This window comes from Microsporum canis, genomic scaffold (genome assembly GCF_000151145.1).
Source record: "Microsporum canis CBS 113480 supercont1.3 genomic scaffold, whole genome shotgun sequence".
NCBI classification, from domain to species: domain Eukaryota; kingdom Fungi; phylum Ascomycota; class Eurotiomycetes; order Onygenales; family Arthrodermataceae; genus Microsporum; species Microsporum canis.
Genome location: NW_003299167.1, coordinates 2,757,696 through 2,780,263, shown reverse-complemented (window position 1 = coordinate 2,780,263; position 22,568 = coordinate 2,757,696). Strand labels below are relative to the sequence as shown.

At 44.8% G+C, this 22,568-nt stretch overlaps 7 protein-coding genes across 7 annotated transcripts; 4 read left to right on the top strand and 3 right to left on the bottom strand.

Moving 5' to 3' along the window:
- Positions 1-520: 520 nt before the first annotated feature.
- Positions 521-8,416, bottom strand: MCYG_03900 (polyketide synthase; the record flags this gene model as incomplete). Its single annotated transcript, XM_002848348.1, has 3 exons — positions 521-934; positions 1,006-7,716; positions 7,784-8,416. 3 exons carry the CDS (start codon positions 8,414-8,416, stop codon positions 521-523), a joined length of 7,758 nt encoding a protein of 2,585 aa, XP_002848394.1.
- A 511-nt stretch (positions 8,417-8,927) lies between these two features.
- Positions 8,928-10,798, top strand: MCYG_03899 (pisatin demethylase; the record flags this gene model as incomplete). Its single annotated transcript, XM_002848347.1, has 6 exons — positions 8,928-9,248; positions 9,301-9,687; positions 9,743-9,966; positions 10,030-10,474; positions 10,534-10,623; positions 10,685-10,798. 6 exons carry the CDS (start codon positions 8,928-8,930, stop codon positions 10,796-10,798), a joined length of 1,581 nt encoding a protein of 526 aa, XP_002848393.1.
- Positions 10,799-11,089: 291 nt separating this feature from the next.
- On the bottom strand, positions 11,090-12,811 carry MCYG_03898 (AflT; the record flags this gene model as incomplete). Its single annotated transcript, XM_002848346.1, has 2 exons — positions 11,090-12,636; positions 12,736-12,811. The coding sequence occupies 2 exons, from the start codon at positions 12,809-12,811 to the stop codon at positions 11,090-11,092; spliced, it is 1,623 nt and encodes a 540-aa protein (XP_002848392.1).
- Positions 12,812-14,359: 1,548 nt separating this feature from the next.
- Positions 14,360-16,105, bottom strand: MCYG_03897 (conserved hypothetical protein; the record flags this gene model as incomplete). The annotated part of the gene is made up of 7 exons (XM_002848345.1): positions 14,360-14,505; positions 14,539-15,110; positions 15,303-15,471; positions 15,589-15,614; positions 15,692-15,797; positions 15,860-15,925; positions 16,021-16,105. The coding sequence occupies 7 exons, from the start codon at positions 16,103-16,105 to the stop codon at positions 14,360-14,362; spliced, it is 1,170 nt and encodes a 389-aa protein (XP_002848391.1).
- Positions 16,106-17,717: 1,612 nt separating this feature from the next.
- Positions 17,718-18,941, top strand: MCYG_03896 (citrinin biosynthesis oxygenase CtnA; the record flags this gene model as incomplete). Its single annotated transcript, XM_002848344.1, has 3 exons — positions 17,718-18,032; positions 18,180-18,678; positions 18,805-18,941. The coding sequence occupies 3 exons, from the start codon at positions 17,718-17,720 to the stop codon at positions 18,939-18,941; spliced, it is 951 nt and encodes a 316-aa protein (XP_002848390.1).
- Positions 18,942-19,288: 347 nt separating this feature from the next.
- On the top strand, positions 19,289-20,397 carry MCYG_03895 (pinin/SDK/memA domain-containing protein; the record flags this gene model as incomplete). The annotated part of the gene is made up of 4 exons (XM_002848343.1): positions 19,289-19,299; positions 19,365-19,818; positions 19,876-19,944; positions 20,008-20,397. The coding sequence occupies 4 exons, from the start codon at positions 19,289-19,291 to the stop codon at positions 20,395-20,397; spliced, it is 924 nt and encodes a 307-aa protein (XP_002848389.1).
- A 633-nt stretch (positions 20,398-21,030) lies between these two features.
- MCYG_03894 (epoxide hydrolase) lies at positions 21,031-22,457 on the top strand (the record flags this gene model as incomplete). The annotated part of the gene is made up of 7 exons (XM_002848342.1): positions 21,031-21,109; positions 21,208-21,260; positions 21,334-21,441; positions 21,467-21,618; positions 21,673-22,000; positions 22,080-22,131; positions 22,186-22,457. 7 exons carry the CDS (start codon positions 21,031-21,033, stop codon positions 22,455-22,457), a joined length of 1,044 nt encoding a protein of 347 aa, XP_002848388.1.
- Between the last annotated feature and the right edge of the window lie 111 nt (positions 22,458-22,568).

Below are 22,568 nucleotides of genomic sequence, written 5' to 3'. Positions count from 1 at the left end.
AGCGCGGATAGACAGCGGCGGAACAGATCTATATTTGGTGCTTGGTCGATGATAAATATAACCCCCCTAAACTTCTGGCATTATGGGCTTGGGCGGATGGCTAGATACGAGGATGAGCGAGTAACAGTGAGTCAAACCGTTAGGAACTGGGATCAGCTCATTAAAGCCACCGCTTGCTTAAAGTGTTGATTGATGAAGCGAAGCGGAGTCCATGGGCTGGGTTATGGGTTCAAACCTAAATATTATATAGAAATACATAGTAGTGGTAGATAGAGGGTCTAGAAGCCATAAGTAATCTATCTAAATATATAGATAAGTTAAACAAGATCAATTAGTTAATAGATATCTAAGTGATATAAGTATCAAGTACATATTAAACGGCCTAAAACACCCATGAGCCTCAACAGTTGATGAATCGAGAGACACTCGTAATGGTGAAAACTACCAACGAAAGAAAAGATATAGAATGAATATCTATTCTCAAAGACCGGAGAGTCGACAGCTCTGGTAATATTGTTTTTTAGCACAGAAAGCCCGAAGTCTTCCACCGAGTTATATATTTTGCTACGAATTCAGGGCTGATAGGCCTTGCATTCGCCAAAGTCTGAGAATGCTCCCTGCTCTTGGTAGTGTCTAGAATCAGACCTCCGCATGACATGCGCGCAAAATGGTCCTTGAAAAAATCTAGCAGCATTTTGGCAGGATTGTTGGACTCAGTTGAACCGGTAAAATGACGAACTCGGCGCATCCATGTATCGAAGGGGATGATAGCATCTCGTGGTATGTCCAGTGCATCAGCCAGTAGACGAGTCATCTCACTCCATGGCTGCCGGACAGGGTTCTCAATGTGATAAATAGGGTGTGGCACATTCTCTGACAAAAGGAGGTCGCTGAGCGTTGCTGCAACGTCGTCAACTGGGTACCATGATAACTCCTATTAACTTATTAGTACATTCTTTTTGTAGCTCCAGAGCAGGCTGGCCAACCGATCGAATATTGACATACCCCTCGAAGATCAGGAAATAACCGAAGTACCTGTGATGACTTGACAAGAAATGAAAAGTGCTCCACCGGGTTCCAATACCCATTGTCCTTGGATCCGGCTATTTGCCCTATACGAACAGACATCGGCCGGAACTTATCAGGATGTTCATGAAGGGTTTGCTCCAGCATTCTCTCACAAACCAATTTCGCATCGCCATAGCCGCTTGGAAGGACCGACTTAACGGTAACTCTCTCTTCCGGCACTCGAACCTCGCCAGTCTCAATTGGATGATATCCAACGGTAGCGATGGATGATATGAATTGGAAGCCAACAGTTGCTTTAGCCCTTGCGCTTGATATTTCAACTGCCAAATTAATCAGATTCCTCATAAATTGGAACTGTGGCTCAAACCCTTTTACTGGTCGCTTTATACTCATTGGCCATGCTCCGTGAATAATATGAGTAACTGATCTCGCTAAGTATTGATACTCGGCTTCTTGCAGTCCCAAATTCTCTTTATCACCCTGAGTTGCCAGTATTCTCAGTTTCGAGAGGGCTTTCTCGTCTAGAAGGATACCTTTCCCTTCTAGTGACTGCACCTGGCGTAGCAGCGCATCCACGCTGTTTCGTCGGTTCAAGCACACTACTTCCCTTACCTCAGGCAGCCGTGCAAAGTGAGCCACAAGGTGGGATCCTAGGCTTCCTGTTGCCCCTGTGACAAGCACACTATGCCCTCCGGGGTCTGTTGGAAGTATTGGATCGGTTACTTGGATGGTTGTAGGGAATGATCTGGTATATTCTCGGACATAGTTATCGACTATGGCCTGACGAGCAGCACAGTCAGTTGCTTGACTCTCAGTGTGGTTTGGGGTCTTAGGCAAGCGGTCATACCTAGGCCCAGAGGCTAAAGCAATAATAATTCGTTGGATATTTGCTTCAGGGCGGTTTCCTTCTGTCCAGTCAATGTGGCCGTACCCAGCTGATTGCATAGACCTCTCCCAGATGGATTGGTGCGCCACCACATGCTTTCTCCCATCATCATAAAGCCACCAGCCTTCGAGGACGCCAAAAACAAGGTCGACCCAATACAGAGTATCAGTCATTTCTAGAATCATCAAAAATCCATCAGGCCTAAGAACTTGACGGATCTGCCGGGTTGAGTTCACTAGGTTATGAGTGGCATGGACGCAGTTGTTTGCAATGACGATATGCTGGCTATGAAGCAATTCTGCGGCGGGTGCTTTTTCGATATCATGGACACGAAAATTCATAAAAGAGTGCCTCTTGAACCTTTTCCTTGCAGCCGAAACTAAGGAAGGTGAGAGATCAGTGAAGGTATATTCAACCGCGACCCCAAGACTGGAAAGTAGAGGACCAAGGATTGCTGTGGTTCCTCCGGTACCAGCCCCCATCTCTAGTATTTTAAGAGGCCCTTTATTGGTTGGAAGTTTCAATATAATGCGCCTTATTAGATCTTCCATCTGTCTGAGCCACACCATATTGATAGGTGACTTGCCGTACAAACCAGTAACAAGCTCTCTTCCCTCTGGCGAGCCAAAGATTAACTGAACGCCATCACACCCACCAGATAAACATTCTGCTAATTTGGATCCAATAAGATGGGTAAGTTTGTGGTCATTAGCGTGGTCAGGGGAATCGTTGATAAGTTCTTGTAATAAGACGCCTGATGGTTTGGTAGGTGGCTGGATGGCAGTCCTAACGATACCGGTAGTTTCATTCAAATCCACAAGTCGAGCTTCCTTTTCTAGCATCATATAGAGATAGTTCACAAATTTCTCGTGTTTGGGGAGATAGTTAATCCTATCCAATCTGTCACCCATTTTCGCCTTTCGAAGAGAGCATCCTAGTTTCTCAAAGGCTTCAGTAATATATGCGATGCAAAGCTCAGTTTGCTTGGGCAGAACGTAGTCGGCATAGTTTGCAAATTTATATTTGTATATAAACTCGTCGGTAAGTTGCTTTGACTCTTTAAAGGCTTCGAGGATTGTATTAGCTGGGATATTTAGTATCTCGTCCTCGGAAAGGCTGCCGTTGATTTGTGGGGAGCCACTGTTGGCATGAGCAACTCCAATAATATCCATATTCATGTCTGTATTAATGTCAATGGTATCCGTATTTGTTCCAGTTTCAGGTGCGGTCTTTTCTTGTTCACTGCAACCCAGGGCCTCTTGGATACATTTCATCAAGCTCTTGAAGTCAGTTATGGCGTTCAAGACTTCGGTATCCAATGAACACTTGAAAGTTGTCTCGATTTCACGAGCCAACTCCATACCCATCAGTGAGTCAATACCAATATCAGAGAGTCCAGTGTCATTTTTTATTTCGTGGGCTTCCAGGCCAGAGACATTTGCGAGGAGGATTCTTATGTCCTCTGATACGTCCTTGATTGGTGTTTTATCGGAAGGAGTTTCAGCCGGTGGAGATTCAGTGAAATATATAGCTTTACTCCTATCTTCAATGTTCGCCGATGACTGTACAGTTTTTGCTTCAGATTTCTGCTTTCCTGGAGTGAGGCTGGATAACATTTTCCCTAGGCTTCGTTTCGATACTTTCTTATAACCAATTCCAAGAATAATTTCTAGCAGTTCCCCGTTTCGTGGGTCGAATATAAATACGTCGCTAATAAATTCCTTTTCAGACGGGCGACGATGGAATGCGAGGACATGCCAAACATCTGGGCGTGGATCATTGGGGAGTAGATTAGGCGAGCGAATCCATTGCTCTATTTTCGTAGAAATATACATTTCCTTGTCTGATATTTCAGTCATACAGTTGACAAAAATACCAGCACATTGACAGAACGAGTCAGCCAACGGGGTATCAAGCCAACTTATGCCTGTATACTTCTTAACCACCTTTCCAGCGGACTCATTTCCTTTTCCAACGAGTTTCTGGACTCCACGATAAATCTGGCTATAATCCACAATCTCGGCAAAGATTTTATAGATGTTGCGCCCTTGAATCATATCATCCCCATCCTCCCCATTGAGGAGTGATAGACAACGTTCGTGGCCAGAAAGACGTTCATACCTTGCAAAATCATTTTGAAGTTGCACATCCTCATTAGATTTAAAAATAATTTTTCCAGAAACGTGTAAAGTTGCGGTTTCATTGCCTTTAGTTGGTTCACTGATCATCTTGAACTCCCAGCAGTGAGACTGTGAGTCTATGGACTGAACATCTAGCCAGACACAGAGAGTTGGATCTAGGCAAATTGGGACATGGTTTTCAAGACCTTGGAGCTGTGGCTGGAGGTTTGACGATAAATATTCTGGTCGCAGCTGTAGAAGAGCTTCGATAACGATATCAAGCTGAAGAGTGCTGGGACATAAGGGAGCAGCGTTTGCGATAGTGTGTCCAGAGACATACTCATCAAATTCTTTGCTTGCTGTGTTAATCCTAAATTGAGCGCGCTGTTGGTCATCTCCTTTATATCCGGCAAATTTCCAGAGCCCCAAAGATGGTTCGTCTCGAAATTGAATCCCGTTTTGAAATTTCTGAACGACTTCCTCTGGTTTTTTAAGAGTCACCCAATGACTCGTTTTGTCAAATTGATATGGTGGGAGAAGTATTTGGCTATATTCAGGAGTCTGCGAGGAATGGTGGGCCCAGAATGTGGTGTTTAAGCCATTCTTCCATAGGCTTATGATAGCATCAATAAGGCTTTGTAAGCCTTTACCGCTTGTAATATTTATGGATTGAAAGTGAGAGCCTGAGGGTAGACCCAATGCTCGACCTGCCATAGCTGTAATCGTGGAATTGGATCCAGCTTCAAGCCAGATAGATGATGGATATTTAAGCGAGAGCCTTTGCACTGCATGGTTGAAATATACTGGACACCTCATATGTTGTGATATAAACCTAGAATCAAACCCATCTGAAGACAGTGGGTATTCTGTGCACCGCTCAATCGGGATTCTAGCTTTTCGAAAAAGCAAATCCTGCCCAATTTGGCCAAGAGATTCAACAAGAGGCTCCACAAGAGTAGAATGATATGCATTCGTGACATTCAATTTTTTCCACTTCATTGAAGAAAAGGTCGAGTTATTAGACATTAATTCTTCAATGGCTTTGGTGGCTTGAGCTGGCCCAGCAATGGTGAAACTGCGAGGGCCATTATAACATGCAATTGCCACAGCTTGATCACTTCTGTTTTTCCTATTGGACTCGCGCAAAAGGTATTCAACATCTTGGATATCAGCTTCAATGGCCATCATAAACCCCTTGTCGGGACCCCATAAATCCCGAACGAGACCTGCACGCCCTGCAATCATTTTTGCCGCCCCAGCTAGAGACAACACTCCGGAAACACAGAGTGCGGTTAACTCTCCAAAACTATGGCCAACAAGAGCGACTGGTTTAATTCTACAGTCTATCCATGCCATGGCACAAGAGTATTGAGTTGCAAAAAGCATGGTTTGGAGCTTCACCGTGTCTTTCACTGGCTCTCTCTGGAAGACTTCTGGGAATATGTCCTCTAGTCCAAGGGATTGGAATATTAGATTGCATTGATCAAGGTGCCTGCGGAATATTTTACAGGTATCGTAAATTTCTCTGTCCAAGCCGATAAAAGTAGATATTTGACCGCCGAAGCATAGAACAACTGGCCTGGTAGTAAGGGGTTCTATCGATTGGGTTTCAGACTCGCTGTTATCAAAATTTTCGAGAATTTGCTCCATCTCGGTTGTTGACTCACAGCTAAACAATAATGCGCGGCTAAGCATACGATTAGATTGACGATAGAGGTTAAATGCTAAGTCGGGAACAGATATGGGTTTTGAAAGCGCTTTCCTAGATTCTAAAAATTGGCGGAATCTAGCAAAGTATCTTCGAAGACTATTCTCATCACTACCGCAGAACCAAAATGGGTATCTAATCCCCGCGGGGAAAGTTGACTGATGGATTGTTGTAGGTGATCTATGCCCCGGTGATTGAGTGACAATAAGTGAGGCATTAGAGCCAGATGCTCCGTAGTTATTGATTAAGGCTGCTCGAAATTCTGTGTCCCATTTTGTCAGGGTCGTTGTGATTTCAATGTTGTCTGAGGGAGAGTGCTTAATAGCAGGATTGATCGTGTTGAAGCTTGCTTGTGGTGGAATAGAATTCTCTTGGATCATAAGAAGGACTTTGATCAACGAGATGATACCTGCTGCAGTTTCTGCATGTCCGACAAGACCCTTCACAGAACCTAATGAAAGGGTATCCAAACGATTAGGGCCTCCAAATACCCGAAGAATACTTTCATACTCTGCTGGATCACCAACCGGAGTTCCTGTTCCATGAGCCTCGACAACAGAGATATGTTTTGGTTCAAGTCCTGCTTTACGGGTGACATCCCGAAAGAGACCTGAGAGAGAATCCGCGTTAGGAACAGTAATTGGGGTACAGTTCTGGTTCTGGTAAACTGCACTGCTGGGAATAATCCCTAGTATCTGGTCTCCATTCGCAAGGGCTAAGGACGACTTTTTTAGGACCACGGCACCAACCCCCTCTCCTCGACAATAGCCATCAGCATTGGCATCAAAGGGTTTGCAGTTGCCTGTGGGGCTCAAAAAAGAGGCACCGGCCAAGTTTTGAAACCATATGGGGCTAGACAGAATCGTTACACCCCCAGCAATAGCAGCGCTACATTCGCCAGTAAGAATAGCCCTGCAGGCATGATGAATAGCCACCGCAGAGGACGAGCAAGCAGAGTCAATAGTAAGTGAGGGGCCAGTCCAACCAAAATGATGACTGACTTTTCCAGCTACAAAGCTTCTCAAATTTCCAGTCGCAGAGAATGCGTTCGCGGGATAACATGCAATATTATGTTCGTAATCAACACATCCAAGACCGATATAGCAACCTATGTGTTTGTCTTGGTCTAGTGACAAAAAATACCCCGACTGCTGTAGGGCCTGGTACGCAATTTGAAGCATCCATCGCTGCTGCGGGTCTGTCGATATCATTTCACGAGGACTCTTTTTGAAGAACCTATGGTCGAATGTGTCAGGATTTGTGATAAAATTGCCATACCATCTCCGTTTTGGATCGAGTTCGCGCCAGAAAGTACCGAAGTGGAAACGGTCAGAAGGTGGCTCAGTGTGCTGTGACTTCCCAGCACTCAGGATATCCCAAAACTGCTCAATATCATCGGCTCCGGCAACTTTACAAGCCATACCAACAACCGCAATATCGTCCGTAGTTCGTGTATAACCAGATGTAACTTCTGGGTCCAACAGGATTCTGGGCATTGAAGACGATATTTCTTCAAGGTTCATGGCATTGATTAATTTTCTCCCAAGATTCCTTGCAACCGATGGCGGAACACAATTATCGTAACCAAATAAAATGACTTGTGGCTGGGAACTGTTCGAATTGGAGGAATAAGTAGCTGCGAAGGTGCGATACCAGTCACATTGCTCCACAAGGATGGACCTCAACGCCATTTGATGAAGTTTGGCATCATTATTAACAGAATCCGATTTGTAGCTCTGGTTAGGGGAGCCTACTTCTTTACGGACTGTATATTGAAGTTCGGGCTTTGAATTACAGAATTTGATAAGTAACTCCACTGCGTCTTTGTGGCCTTGGAAGTGAAAACATCCGTGGAGGTTGAGCTCCGCGACTATAAGGCCATCGGTTCTCAGCTGACTGGCTAATTTTGCAACCTTAAGCTTAGAGCATGTAATTGTGGCTCGTTTCTCGTCATAGAGAACAGAAATATAGGCCTGTAAATGCAATTATAAGTACTTTAATTATTGAAGTTTAGGCAGCGTGCTTATATTTAGAACTTACCTGTGGAAACTGCTTTAGAATTTCTAGCATCTTTACCTGGGATTTTAAGGAATTCCAAGTAACAGACAGGGAAACTGTCCCCCCTTCAGAATTACTTTCATTCTCAGCATCAACCAGAGCTCCAGTAAGCATTGCCAAACGGATTGCGACAGCTCCATTGTGTCGAAATTGCTCTGCATTTGCGGAATTGGACACCGTAACAGCTGTTAGCAGACCCGTACAAAGGCCGAGTGTTTCCGACTCAGTATGGATAGACGATTGGAGATGGTTTAACCCAAGGCATGTAGGATCGATATGTTCCAGGTACCGAAGATATTGGGTTATATGTGTGATGACAACAAGGGGTGTAAGGAGGATATTAGGGAGCGGGAATGTTGCTTCTGTGACTGTTTTTTCTTTAATCCAGATAGTTAGGTTTTCAAGTAGATGTCCACCAGGTAGTGATTGTATAATTGGGAGTTCCTTTGAAGCGGTCTCCCACAGTCCTGGAAGTGTTTCTATAATATCTAGAATCCACTGATTGTACGGTGTGCTAATTAGGGCGTTTTTCAGATTATTGAAAGATTCTTCGCGGAACGCAAGGGCCTGAGGTCCAAATAGGTGAATTGTAGGGACCATTGCGGGTGCGGACATTGTACCAACCATGACGAACTCAGGTAGCTCTTGGAACGCCTTAGGGTTGAACTTGCTGTGTGTTCGTACAACTTACGTCAAAATATTAGTGAACGAGCGCTGAAAGGTCCAAAAGGATGATGTTCCATTAAATCAAGGATAAAATAAACATCAGATGTAACGATCGAAGTGCTGTAGAAAGATGGATGCATCAATCTGCGGGCTTTGGAACCAATGGCATAATTATCGCCCAGCGGTCCTGAGTATGCTGTCGGACCCGAATAGTCCCCAATAACTGTGATGGAGAAGACATTCCATAAGAACTTAAAGCCGGAACTGATTAGCAGATTTATCAGCAAGGAAGGTAACCTGAGTAACCGGACCTGAGTAGGCACAAGTTCAGGCGGTACATACTGATTTATATTCCCAAATATTGGCTGAATATGGCCAGCCATTACTGTATTGGTAGAAAAGTCTCCATCGCTGCATCATCCACTGGAGGCCATTGACCCTACACTCCTGAACAGCAGCCATGGATTTCCTTCGACTATTACCAGGCTTACTATTCGAGTCCATTCATGTCTTGGGTCTTTTTGTCCTAGTTCCTATTATAATCCTGTTTATTTCATCAGCCAAATCATACTATCATTTGTCTCATATACCCGGACCATTTCTTGCTAGATTCACCAACCTTCCCCGTTTACTATGGGTCAAGAGTTTCCGTGCTCATAAAATACATATCGACTTACACAAAAAGTATGGTCCCATTGTACGCTTCGGTCCGAACATGGTGAGCGTCGGAGATCCAAGAGAGATAGGAACCATATATTCATTCAAAAAACCATGGTCAAAGGTGTGTTTTTTTTAAAAAAGATAAGGGGTTATGAAAATATGAACTTACATAGACTCAGTCTGACTTCTACCGATCCCTATTGCTGAAAACACGAAGTAAACCAGTTGAAGGAATATTTGCCACTCAAAATGAGGCGATTCATAGAGCCTTGAAACGACCCATCTCAAATGTCTATTCGATGAGCCATCTGGTCTCCTTCGAGCCTTATGTCAATACTGCAATGGACGTTTTCTGTGAACAGCTTGAGAATAGATTTTCCAGGACAGAAAATGGAAGAGAGAAAACAATTCCATGCGATTTTGGACAGTGGTTGCAAATGTTCGCTTTCGATGTCATGGGAGAATTAACATTTTCCCATCGATTTGGATTTATGGAAAAGGGAGAGGATATAGACGGGGTAATGGCGGAGCTTTGGAGTACACTCCAAAAGACTGCATTGGTAAGATGCTTCCTGTTTCCAAAAAAATTCGGCCACATCTAACTTGGGGTGAAAGGTCACGCAAATGCCCTGGTTAGGAGACATCTGGACAAATAACCCCATTTTGCGCCTCTTTAGGAAGAACATCCAAAGCCCTGGGGTAATCTTTGCGATGCGTAGAGTCCAGGAAAGGCGGAAAATCGAAAAGGGTGAACTTCAGAAAGAGTGGAAAATAAACAGCCGTGACATGCTTTCACGCTTCATGGAAGTAGAAGCTAATGACCCAGCAGTGCCTCCATTGTAAGTCGAATCTACCCTTTTATGGAGTATACAAGCTAACAGATGAATCGTGGGCTCTCAAAGCGCTCTCTTAGTGTGGACTTCCTCAAATATTACTGCAGGCAGTGACAGCACTGCAATGTTCCTAAGAGCCATGTTCTATTATCTTCTCCACAATCCAGGTACTCTTAAACGCCTGGTTTCAGAATTCGATGAAGCGGCAGATGCTGGAAACCTTGACGAACTTGCTGGGTTTAGGCAAGCAAAGGACCTTCCATATTTCAACGCGTGCATCAACGAAGCAGGTCGAATGCACCCTCCACTTGGACTTCCTATGGAGAGAGTAGTTCCTCCTGAAGGGGCCACTGTCTGTGGCCAGCGGCTGGAGGGTGGAACTGTGGTTGGCATGAGTTCTTGGGTGACCCATCACCACAAAGCAACATTTGGTGACGATTGTGATAAATGGCGGCCAGAGAGATGGCTCTGCGAGCCAGAGCACGCAAAATATATGGAAAAATGCCTTCTCACAGTAAGTGGTTGATCACGTCTTGTCTATTCAACAGCCGAACTAAGCTCATCTATATCTAGTTTGGTGCTGGTCATCGTAACTGTATAGGCAAGAATATCGCCCTTTTGGAGATATATAAAGTTGTGCCGACATTGTTAAGGCGTTTCCAGGTAAATTTTATGAAGCACCCCAGCAATTATGGCTAGCTAATATCGCTATCTCCTCGAATAGTTTGAACTTCTCGACCCTGATGAAGGTGGTGACTGGGTTGTGATGAACCGATGGTTCGTAACTCAACGTGGGTTTAAGGTTCGTCTAAGGAGAAGAGTTTATCCGATAAAATAATCACGTGATGGTGTATTTCAGGGGCTTGGCAGGTAATAAGGGGTATGAAGAGGTTCAACGTAACTACCGGTTAGACATCTCTTAGGATGGGAAGCAAGTTACGAGAATAGTAATAGTGACACTCCAGTGGATTCATCAGTACGTTATTATAATGTCGTCTGAAATGGTATTAAGTCTTATTTTAGTTATACGGTGCAAAGTGAGTGATATTTAGGTCTACTTTGCTTGCCCGATGCTTGCTTGGTAGATATAAATAAAAGAACAGCACTTCCCTCCCATATATTTACCTAACTACTCCTTATCCTGGCTTACCGTTGCCATATTCTCCCTGTTACTCTGTGGTTTCACTACTACCCACTTCATGCCCAGAGGCCCAATAATAGACAGGCAGGCTAGGATAAGCGCAATCTTGAATGCCTCTCGCAGACCATCGTTGTATGCCAGAATCACTCTCGGAATATCCTTAGCGGGGATAATTTGCCTGAATTGCGTCGCACCTAGGCTGATAAGTTGACGAGGGTCCAAACCTGGAATTCCCATTGCCCCGACGCTGGTCACAAGTTGGGATATAAAACTGCTTTGTGCAACGGGAACAAAAATGGCCCCTCCACCAAGCTGGGAGAATAACATAATTGCCATGCCGGTACTAACTTCTTCAAGTGGTAAAGCCGTCTGCGCGGTCACAAACGGCTGTTGTAGGCCAAATCCTGACCCAATTGCGAATAAAAACTGATATCCTACCCATTGGCTAGTTCTCGAGTCAACTGCTAATGTTGTCAAAAGGCCAGCTCCAATAGGCATGGTAAGGCTGGAGAACCAAATCCATGGCATGTAATAACCAAGCTTTGTAGTCAGAATGCCAGATATGATAATACCAACGGTGTTAATCAGGATCAATGGTAAATAATTGATTCCTGATCTAATTGGACTTGCATCTTTTATGACCTGAAAGTACAACGGCAGGTAAAAGATGAAGATGTTGAACGCACCCCCCTGGCAGATTGCGAACAAAGCCCCAAACGCCATGTTTCTGTTTTTTGCAATATGTGTTGGAATTGTTGCATTTTCGTCTTTTTGGAGGATTTGAGCTAGAACAAATGTTGCCAAAAGTACTGAAAATAATGTCAGAAGAGCAACGACAAGGCCAGATGACCACGGCGCTGTTGTTCCACCATACTGCAGTGCTGTGAGGAGACACGCAATACTCGCAATAAAAGTAAATGTCCCTACCACGTCTAGTCGTTTAATCATGATAGCGATCGATAAATTCTGGCCATGGGCACTGGGTGGTAGGCTCTTGAGCGACAGCGAGAGGATCAAAGCAGAAGCGCCGCCAAGGGGAAGATTTAGGTAAAATATCCATCGCCAGCTGACTTTCTCGGCGAACACTCCCCCTAATATTGGGCCAACAACGCTAGCAATCCCATACACAGCACCTATCAGACTAGTAAATATCGGGCGCCAACGAACAGGCGCTGTATGTGCCATGATAGTCATTGCGCCACTGGTTATTCCAGCCGCACCGATCCCAGCAATAGCACGGCCGGTTATCAATGTTTCGCTTTTAGGGGCTATAGCTGCGACTAACGAGCCAAGCTCAAAGATGAAAAGGGCGCTCAAGAAAACCCACCGGAGAGGGAAAATCTTGTAGAGTTTGCCATAGAATAGTTGAAAGGCACAGTTTGTTAGGAGATAAACGGATCCGTACCAGCCAACATGGCTGAGACGGCGAAAATGGTCGGTAATTGGGGGAATTGCAGTTGCGATAATGGTATCATCCAGAGCCTGACAGAAGACTGACACCAGAAGTGAGCTCAGAATAAAGAACAGGCGCAAACCTGTGGTGCAAAATTCATCTTCCGAAGTCCGCTGCTCTTCCAGTGTAAGAAAAACCCCTCCATCGCTGCAGTCTTCTCCTCGTCCATGTCTGTCTGCACCCCTCAAGCTCGCATTGTTGTTGTGTTCGTTGACGGTTGACGGGTCGCCAAGATCTGGGGCGTTTGGACTAGTCATGCTTAAAAACTAACAATTTGACAAGCTCCGTCTTAGTGATGCTTATCGCAACGTCGTCTCTTCCGCCTCTGCTGTTGCTGACGATGCTTGAGAAAGCGTTTGAACAGCTAGATTTGCCACTAACAAGAGGTGGTATAGTATGTTGATACTCCGTATGATGTTGCAGTGTGGCCATGAACATTTAAAGGCGTGCTGAGTGTGCCAGGTTATGGGGGCCTTGAAAGAGGCCGAATGCAAAGCTGAGGCGGAATAGAGGACAGGACTCTCAGTGTTTTTCCTTTTCTTTTTCTCTTCGAGCCTCCAGACTTCTGGAAGTGTGAGAAACAGAAAAAATTTCAGGTAAGTGTTGAGCAGGGCTCCCATATACGCGCGTACCTAGCACAGATTATCAGCAACTCCACGGCTTGCCTGCGACCTTGTCACCATTGCGTCAAGAACCTAGGCAATCTATCCCTTCATGATATTGCGGACACTGACTCTGCTATCCTGTGTTTCCCCTGTGCTGTCGAACGATCTTGTCTACTTGCGGCTTCTCATATTCTCACCGTCTCCGTGCGGTCATGTGTAAGCGGGAGCTGAGTATATCGGGGTTATCGTGCAGCGTGGCCTTAATTCCGGAAGATTGCTCAAGGATACACCATTTTACTTCTCACGGTGTACAACAAACCCATATATCATTTGCATCATTCGCAAGAGTCGTCCTTTCAAGCCCAAATCTCATTTTATGCGCCAAAGTCGACAGTTCCTCCAATAGGCAAGCTCAGCTTGGCTAGCTTCATGTGGTCAATAAATAATGACGCTACTGTTTCAATCGAAACTACAATATCTTGGGGGAATTCAGCACTTTAATATATATATTTATATATACATTTTTTTTTTCTTGACACAAAAAATGAATATTTTAAGGAAGCGATTTCACGGAGTATATCTTATACATACTCTCCACCTCCAAACATTGCGGTATGATATACCTGTGGGTGCTGTTTACTGCTGCTAGTATATAGTTAAGGGATAGGAGAGGGTATCATTTATTTTGTGCTCGATTCTAGGTGAAAACAGAAGGTCGGTATGCCGAGTTTCATCATGCTCTAAAGACAGCATTTATATGCCTACAATAGCTTCGGAAACGTTTTCGGTATTTTCTCTTCCCTCTTATTAGCAATCCTGGATAAATCAATGCTAACCTGATTCCTCTAGGATCGCCAGCCGTGGTGTAGTGGGCGTGATCGTAATATTCAACAAGGACAGGAATCAAGCCTCCGGTTCTTTATAGAACAGAAGTTCATAGCTTTCTGTTATAATAGGAATACATCCTGCGAGTTTTGTACCAAGGGCTACACGTCTATGGCTCAGCCTGTTGGGGGCTCAACACGGGTTTATTTACAAAGCCTGGAAGGAAATTCCGGAAAGAAAGTCTCTCACACTGAGAAGAGGGGGTAAGTGGTTGTACGTACGCTTTGCCTCATTATTAATCTAGATATTGCTCAAATTTAGAAAATCCTCCTAACTCATAATAATCCACAGGCCGATATATTCTTTCCCCAGGTGCTAATCCTCACTGATGATTTTGACATCTACAGCAGAGCTTGAAGAGAAAAGAAACCCCAACACCTGTCCAACCTGGTCTGACTGCATGTGCTGCAATATCATTGTGCTTTTGCGATTTTCCTTCGAAACTGTCCCTAGGATCTCCTCTATGGAGGGCATAGATGGATCATGGTACTCACTATTGATAAGTAACTCTTCACTTCTTTCCATCCATGCTCCACGAATGCACTCGTTCTCTTCTTCTTCGTCGTCCTCTCCGCCTTCTTTAACAGGTTCTTCTCCTCCGGTATGGCCGATTGCACCCTTCGTTTCCTGAGTTGCTAGAAGGCATTCCGCTGAATGCGAAGAGTCTGATGGCGTTTGGAAGCCAACTGCGCCTTCCATCTCCGTCATAGTTGTCAGCGCTTCGAAAAAGGTATCAGTGATCCCCATGCAACCATCATTGCCGTTCCCGAACGATCCAGGAACACAGTTTGCCGGAAACTCGAATCCATGATCGTTCATTTTCTCCTGATAAGAATGGCTACTGGGGCCGACTTGCCAACTAGACGATTCCCCCATGTTTCCATAGCTTTGTGGATATTCGTGCATTGGAGCCTCTTTGGGTAGGGAGACGAGCACCTGGCTAGGCTGCTCTATGAGGGGTGAATCGATATTACTACCACTCGGAAGTTCAGCCTCAGCTGAGCTTATAGGAACATTATAATGGAGAATATCTCTCATCAGATCCATGGAGTCGGTTGGCCACCAACTATTCGTGTCATTATTCTCCGCAGTTTCAAGAGTGATGCCGTTTCTGCGACGTCTAGAAAAGGAGGCTCTTTGACGGTCTGGGCCTGTACTGGCTCCATTCTTTCTATTCCTCTGGAGGATTGCGTGTCTAGGTAAGGGCTGTAAATATTCTGGCAAATTCTTTTCCTTTAGTTTTATGCGCTCGTCTTACCTGTTTTTAGCGTCCGTGGCTGATCGTCCTTGCAGGATCTCGTCCACAATCTTTCTCCAGTTGCGTCCACCTCTCTCAACGGCGGCCAAGAGGCGCGCATCTTCCTGCTCACTCCATTCACCATGATTTAAACTTGGATTGAGGAAATGCAGCCAACGTTTGGCGCATTCTGTTGAATACATTAGCTTCTAAAGCTTCTCCAAAATATATAATTTATCCAAGAACCCCTCGTTATGGTATAGTCCAAAACAACTTAGGGGTAACTAACGATCAGCATGTCGTGTACCCACGACCTGCGCAACTTCTGTCCAGCTAATATTCCACGAGTGATTGTCAGCTCGGCTTCGAGTTAGAATTGCGACACTCGAACTTCTCTGATGGGGACTAACACGTTTGAATGGAGCAATACTGCTTTATGAAGACGCTGGTCTTCTTCCTGGCTCCATGGGCCTTTTTTTACCGGACCATCTAATTTGATCCAACGTTTTCTGCAGTCTGATCAGAAATTAGACTTAGGGACCCCTTTGTATAGAAACAAATCCAAGAATTGAAGTGACCTTTATTGCTTCGACCAGGAAGTTTCTCAGCAATCGTTCGCCAGTCTTTTGCTTTTCCTTGTTCCGCTAGTTGAGGGATTCGTCAGCCATACTCATGGTGATCTTAATCCTCTCCTTTTCGGCTCAATCTTACGTTTTTATCAAGAAGACTGGCCACTCACCTTGTCTGGCCACCTCACTTCGCAGCACATTATCTTCCTTTTCGGACCACAGCTTTCGAGGCTTCAATTCTCGCATATTGTCCATATTCACGACGGCACCCGATGTCTTTTACAACAGGCAAATAATTCTTCGCTCTTTGATGATGGCCAAATGCCACACGTTCATTGTTTTTCCTGTCGTTTGGGAAGGATGGAAACACAGATCTTGGCCATCCTATCGTTCTATGGGCGTTCTGTATTATAAGACCATGTGGTTATTTTTCCGGTTTGCTGCAAGCATTTACACCATAGCCCCTGACTATTGGAGCTGGATAGTACCAATTTTTTCCTTTGAAACAGAGACGGGGGTATACCCATGTCGCCATCCTCATCCATGAGGGCCAGCTCAGGCTTCAGTTCAGGTGATGGCAGCCTAGGACTCACAAAATCTTGATATCAGATGAAAGCTGCCATATTTCCTCTATTCCGAGGCTTAATATATTTCATTATACGATCATTGTTTTGTCCTTCCTTTTTTGGCAAGTTCAAGAGGTGAGAATAGAACTTTTTTCAATGTTTTCTCGTTCAACGTAACGCATGATTATTGCAACACTAAAATCAAATGATTACCTAGGCATGAAAAGAAATTACATTCAGCTTCAATTTCTTTGGCTTGACGGAGATCATTTTAGGAGGTTCCTTTGTAGGTGATTAAAGGGCAAGGTATAAAAAAAGCTACATATAGCTTGTTTGACGGAAAATATAGCTTTTCATTAGAATAGATACACCCTTCCAATTGAAACGTAACTAAGATCATTATCAAGTTCCTCCCTTTTACGTCCAATTTGATATATAGGAGCATATTGTCTGTCGGCTGGGAAAGGGAGACTCATTTTCTCTATGTTCAATAATATTTCTAACTTTTCAATCGGAGAGGTCAAAACTCCAGATATCAACCATCCATTCTTTATCCATTTTTAGCTTTCCATATTCCCAGTATGGAGCTCAATTCAGCGGTGCGTGGATCTAGCATATGAGCTACAATTTTAAGAGAGGGCCGCATTCAAGATAGGCTATTCTTAGATGAACCGCAGATTTACTCGCCCATTAAGTCTAGGGTTACCTAACTCTTTTCTCATCTACCATTACCCGTCTTCAGCACTTTTTGCCTCGTTCACTCCAGAACTCCCAAAGAGCCGGATGGCCTAGGCCTATGTGTAATACTCAGGTCCCTCTCTTGGGCCTCCAGAAAATGTTACACAACGCTTACTATGGCGTTACTTCCGGTGCGAATGCCTCGTTGCTTGATCAACCTAGTCATATCATTTTGCAAGTGGACGTGTAACGAGGACGCAACATTTACACAGAGGACTGAGTGATGTCCATCAACAGCCTCATTAGCGGGTGGAATCAACATTCCAACACTTCATTTCCGGAATCCGGACTAGATGGCGAATGTGTGTATGAATTTCCGTGGTAGGCTGGATAAGTTGTTAAGCAGCAAAAACTTAGGTATAAAATATTGAGCTTGCATATTCAAATGGGCCCGGCTATTTTGTTAGTGCAACAGTGAGAAGCATGTTTATGAGTTATCCGAGGAGCAACTGCAAGTTATATTTCATTCGCCTCCAGCAGCTAGTTCAGATGGAATATTCGAAACAGTTGCTGCTTAAAGATATAGCTGCATAGTATCACGGCCTACCGGGAACAGCAGAAACATGACGAAGGGCAGCTCTCCCAATGTTCCCACAGTCGATATATCACCTTACCTCGAAGATCCCAAGTCCAAAGCCGCCAGGAAAGTTATTGATGATGTGCGAGAAGCATGCACTTCAACGGGCTTCTTTCAGATAACTGGACACGGCATCTCCAAGGAGCAGCAGAAGAGTGTCTTCGATGCAGCACACGCCTTTTTTGCGTTGCCCTTGGAAGAAAAAAAGAAGCTCAATGCCGCACACTTCATTGGCCATAGGGGGTATGATGTGTTGGCTAGTCAGTCATACGAGGAAGGTGTATTACCAGATTTAAAGGAGGTGAGATGCCCAAAGATGTATCTTTGTGATTGGTGTGGACCTTTCTTTTCCTTGGTCACCGTTTTGCTCATGTAACTCGTGTTGCGCTGATGGGCGCCCGATCCATTAATTACCAGTTCCTCCTTGCTAAAATTTGGTTCATACCAGGGTTACTATGTAGGCAGTGATATCCTGCCGTCTGATCCTCTCTATGGCCGTTTTTTCATGGGTTCTAACGTCTGGCCACCGGCGACGTTGCTCTCTGCCTCACAATTCCAAGAACCATGCGAACGATACCATAAAAACGTTCAACAGCTTGCTTTCAAAGTCCTGCAATTGATCGGAGATACAATGATACCCTGTGAGCGCAGCACCATTAGTATGACTGGTGGCGTACCAACCGTGCTGCACGATTTAATCAGATTGGACGAAACCCCGGCATGCCCACTTCGTCTCCTACACTATCCATCAGCGGCTCGCCACGGAGATGTGGCCGGTAAGCCACAGTATGGAGCGTCCGCACACACTGACTTTGGCGTAATTACCCTACTCCTTCAAGATGACAACCCTGGCCTCGAAGTGCTTGTGGAGAAAGATGGGAAACAAGTGTGGCTGCCCATCAACCCAAACCCTGACGCCTACGTTGTCAATATAGGGGATATGGCTAGTATGGTTACTAATGGGGTATATAAAAGTAGCATACACCGTGTTGTCTGCAAACGACCGGAAAGAGAGAGGTATAGCATTGTATTCTTTCTTGATGGCTGTTTGGACGCATGTCTGCGGCCGATAGAGGAGTTTGGGCATCCGGAGGGTGGGATTGCAGACTCTCACAAAACGGTGGAGCAACATATGATTGAACGGTTATCAATGAGCTATGCAAAGGAGGGCAAGGACCCCAGGCATAACGAGGACACCTTCAGTGTTTAGATCCCAATATTCGTTCGGGCCATAAGTTCCAAGCCGTCAACTTCCAAGGAATAAAACTAATTATCTCGGTATCTTTACTTCACTTGCTGCTTCGTGACGTATGAAACGGCAATGGGCAACCACCGCATATCATTTGCTATGAATGTCAAATCTGGTATATGAACTCCTTGATATATGTACGTAGCCAAGCGGCTGAACTAAACGCATGGTGGTTCTGCTTATATAATCAGGCATTTTTCAAGGCCAAAAAGGCTCCACAAGACAGACAGAGTAAAAGAGGGCTAAACACCATAAGCATAACGAAATAGCACGGCGTTTCATGACAAATTCAGCTATAGTTTTTACTCATGGCAGAAAGGTAGGTACTACACTCTAATTCTCATGTTTCTCGAGTTCCATATTACTTTGCTTATACAAATACAGCTCGATTGCGTCCGCGGTTGCGTTCCCAGAACCTCCACAGTATCCCAACTCAGACACACCAAAGCGAAGACAGAGCACATCAAGTGAGAATGGCAGCAAAAGAAGGCGACTCAGTGCAGACGGGGCCTCCGAAAACGCTGCTGAGGCTGAAGCACCGTCGAACACCTCCAACACACAGCGGGCGAATAGTTCAGCAGATGGGAAGGCAGCGAATCAGCATAAATTGGGAAAAGAAGAGGAGCGGAAGCGTGGCCGGAGGCTCTTTGGTGCTTTACTTGGGACCCTTTCTCAAAGCTCTTCCTCGCCGGCGCAAAGAAAGCGCTCTGAGATCGATAAAAAGCAACAAGCAAAGCTGAAGTTGCAAGATAAAGAATACAATGAGCTAACCAAAAAGAAATACGAAGATATTATGGCGGCGAGGAGAAAGGATCAGATTCTATATGATGATCAATCGGTGGGCGAACTCTGCAAAGGTCTCCCTTCTTACTATTTTTACTAATATCTCAAACAGCTGGAAATACGTCATTCGAATATGCTTGCAATGGCACACTTCCTCCGAACCAAAGCGGAGCCTCCATTGGTAATGGCCTTCCCGCATGCATCATGTATATATAACTCTGGCTGACATTGCTATGCGCTATAGTATTATCGGCCGTGGTACCTTCGGCCTCAAGACGAGGCAAGGATTCAGGATCAGATTGCTGAAGCGAAAACAAACATAGAGAAGGAAAAAGCGAACATGAATCAACGTGTTAGACTACAGCACGAGCCAGTTACTGACAAACGGGATAATACTGTTACACAGCCTGATCTGAACACCGTTGAGGATAAGGCTACAGAAGATACCACAAACTCTATGGATTCTAATACTAACAACACACTTGAACAGACCAGTGAGGCTCCGCAGACAACCTTAAACAGCACAACATCTGTTCCCGCTCCTCCCGCACAGTCCCTGGGCTCAAGTGGATTTGATGAAGAACACTCTGGTGAGGTACTAATGGAGAATACGGAGGACGCCGTGATTTACTAGGTTGTTGGACTATCCGCCTTCTACTCCCTTCCCCTTCTCCATTCTCCCTTTTCTCTTCGTTTAATGCGCTCTACATACACCCCCATGTCCTCTCCGCATATCCAAGTTGCACTGGGCTGCTATCCGACCAGCCGCTTTCCCAGCACCTCTCAAAATTCTTGCAGGTTACCAGGTCTCGTACCATGATAGTGGTATCTGTTCACATGTTGTGTGTACATGCGCGACCCTATTCCAACGGCAGCGCCGGCATTACCCGAACGTGTCACCAATCTATAACAGGTGCCTTTCCTCTAGCCCTCTTCCAAGCTGAATAGCTTTTCAAAGGGATGTACGATTAATCACATTAAGCAAACAGAATTATCTAATCTGCCCGTTAATCCGGCAATTGTTGTTGTTATGGTGTAGATTTCAAATTTAACCTCGGCTGACCACCATTGCCGCTTTATTTCCCAAGGTACCGTGTACGTAGCGACAACATTATAAAATCAAACCGTTTCCAACTTCAGTTCACTCTGGATATACCAGTCTTTCCATCGAAGCAGCCATTTAGTATATAGTGGGAAACAGTTATTTGCAAATTAATGTTGCGCAACCGGCATATTTTATCCAGCTGTTCTACATATATCGGACACCATGCCTGTTGATAAGATACATATTCCGGATGACCCGAGAATCAAGCATTGTTCTTCAATCGTTAACGGAACAACATACGGTACTGCTCCTCCGTTTAATGGGCTGTTTGATGGCCACATCAGCTAGCTCTATATCCTTCTAGCTCGTATATACACAGATTCACTAACGGTGGAACAGGATACATTCTTGCAACGCCTCCAGATGGAAAGTATCAAGCAACAGTCTTTTTGGTGCGTAATGGCCTTTCATACCACGTGTATTTCATTATCTTCAAGCATCTCTAATGCTATGGCCCGGAAATAGATTCATGGTTTTCCGGATCTGTCCATGGGCTGGAGATACCAAATTCCCACCCTTCTCGATCTTGGCCTAAGGGTAGTTGCGCCTGACTGTATTGGTTATGGACGGACTGTATGTATATCATCATTCATTCTAGTTGGCAGCAGGTTTAGTTGACCATTCACAGGAAGCTCCGCAGTTTACCCCCGAATCCGCCTGGCGATATGGCTACATGCAATGTGCCAAAGACATGAAGGAGCTTGCACGCCAACTGGGCTCCTCGCAAGTTATTCTGGGAGGCCATGACTGGTAAAATATTCCATATTTCGTGTCAATAAAGTCAGGAACTCATACATTCTTTAGGGGCGGTGCAGTCGTTTATCGTATTGCTCTTTATGAGCCGGCATTTGTCACCCACTTATTTTCAGTCTGCACCCCTTACTGGCCGCCGACCAAAGAGTTTCAGCCACTTGAAAAGGTAGTGGAAAAAATACCATTCTTTGGCTATCAGGTTCAGTTTGCGAATGGCGGTTTGGAAAACATCCTTCGGTCTAAGGAACAGATTCGCCAGTTTCTAAATGCCATATACGGTGGCCGGACAGCAAATGGTGAAGGAGCTCTTAGTATTGAGAAGGGTGTACTTTTGGAAAAGTTACCGGGCATCCAGCAGACTCCGTTACTTAGTAAATCGGTATGTATTCGAGCCTCCTCCTGGCATATGAAATCTCATCACCAATGTCTTTTGGGAATCTAATGGATTTCTTGTACAGGAAATAGACTACTATGTTGATGAATTTTCAAGGACCGGCTTACATGGGCCATGTAAGTTATCCCCGTTTCATTTCTAGAGACCTATCATAAACTAATTATGAATAGTGAGCTGGTATCGGACTCGAGAGCAAAACTGGAAGGAAGAACAGGGATTCCTCGGCAGATCTATTGATATCCCCGTTCTTTTCATCTTAGCAACCAATGATACAGCCCTACGACCAGAGCTTTCGCGAAATATTGACCGAAACCTCAAAAATTTAACCAAAGGCGAGGTTGTTGCTTCGCATTGGGCTCTCTGGCAGGCCCCAGAAGCATGCAATGCGCTTATTAAGAGGTGGTTTGAAAGTGTCGTGTTTGCAGGAAAGGAAAAACTTTAAGAACTGAGCTACTGTGGACTATAGAAACAGACATTTATTCCTGCAAGCACGTTAAACAATATTCACAAAATGACATTTTCACCCTGGATTGATAATTACAGCATGTTGTTC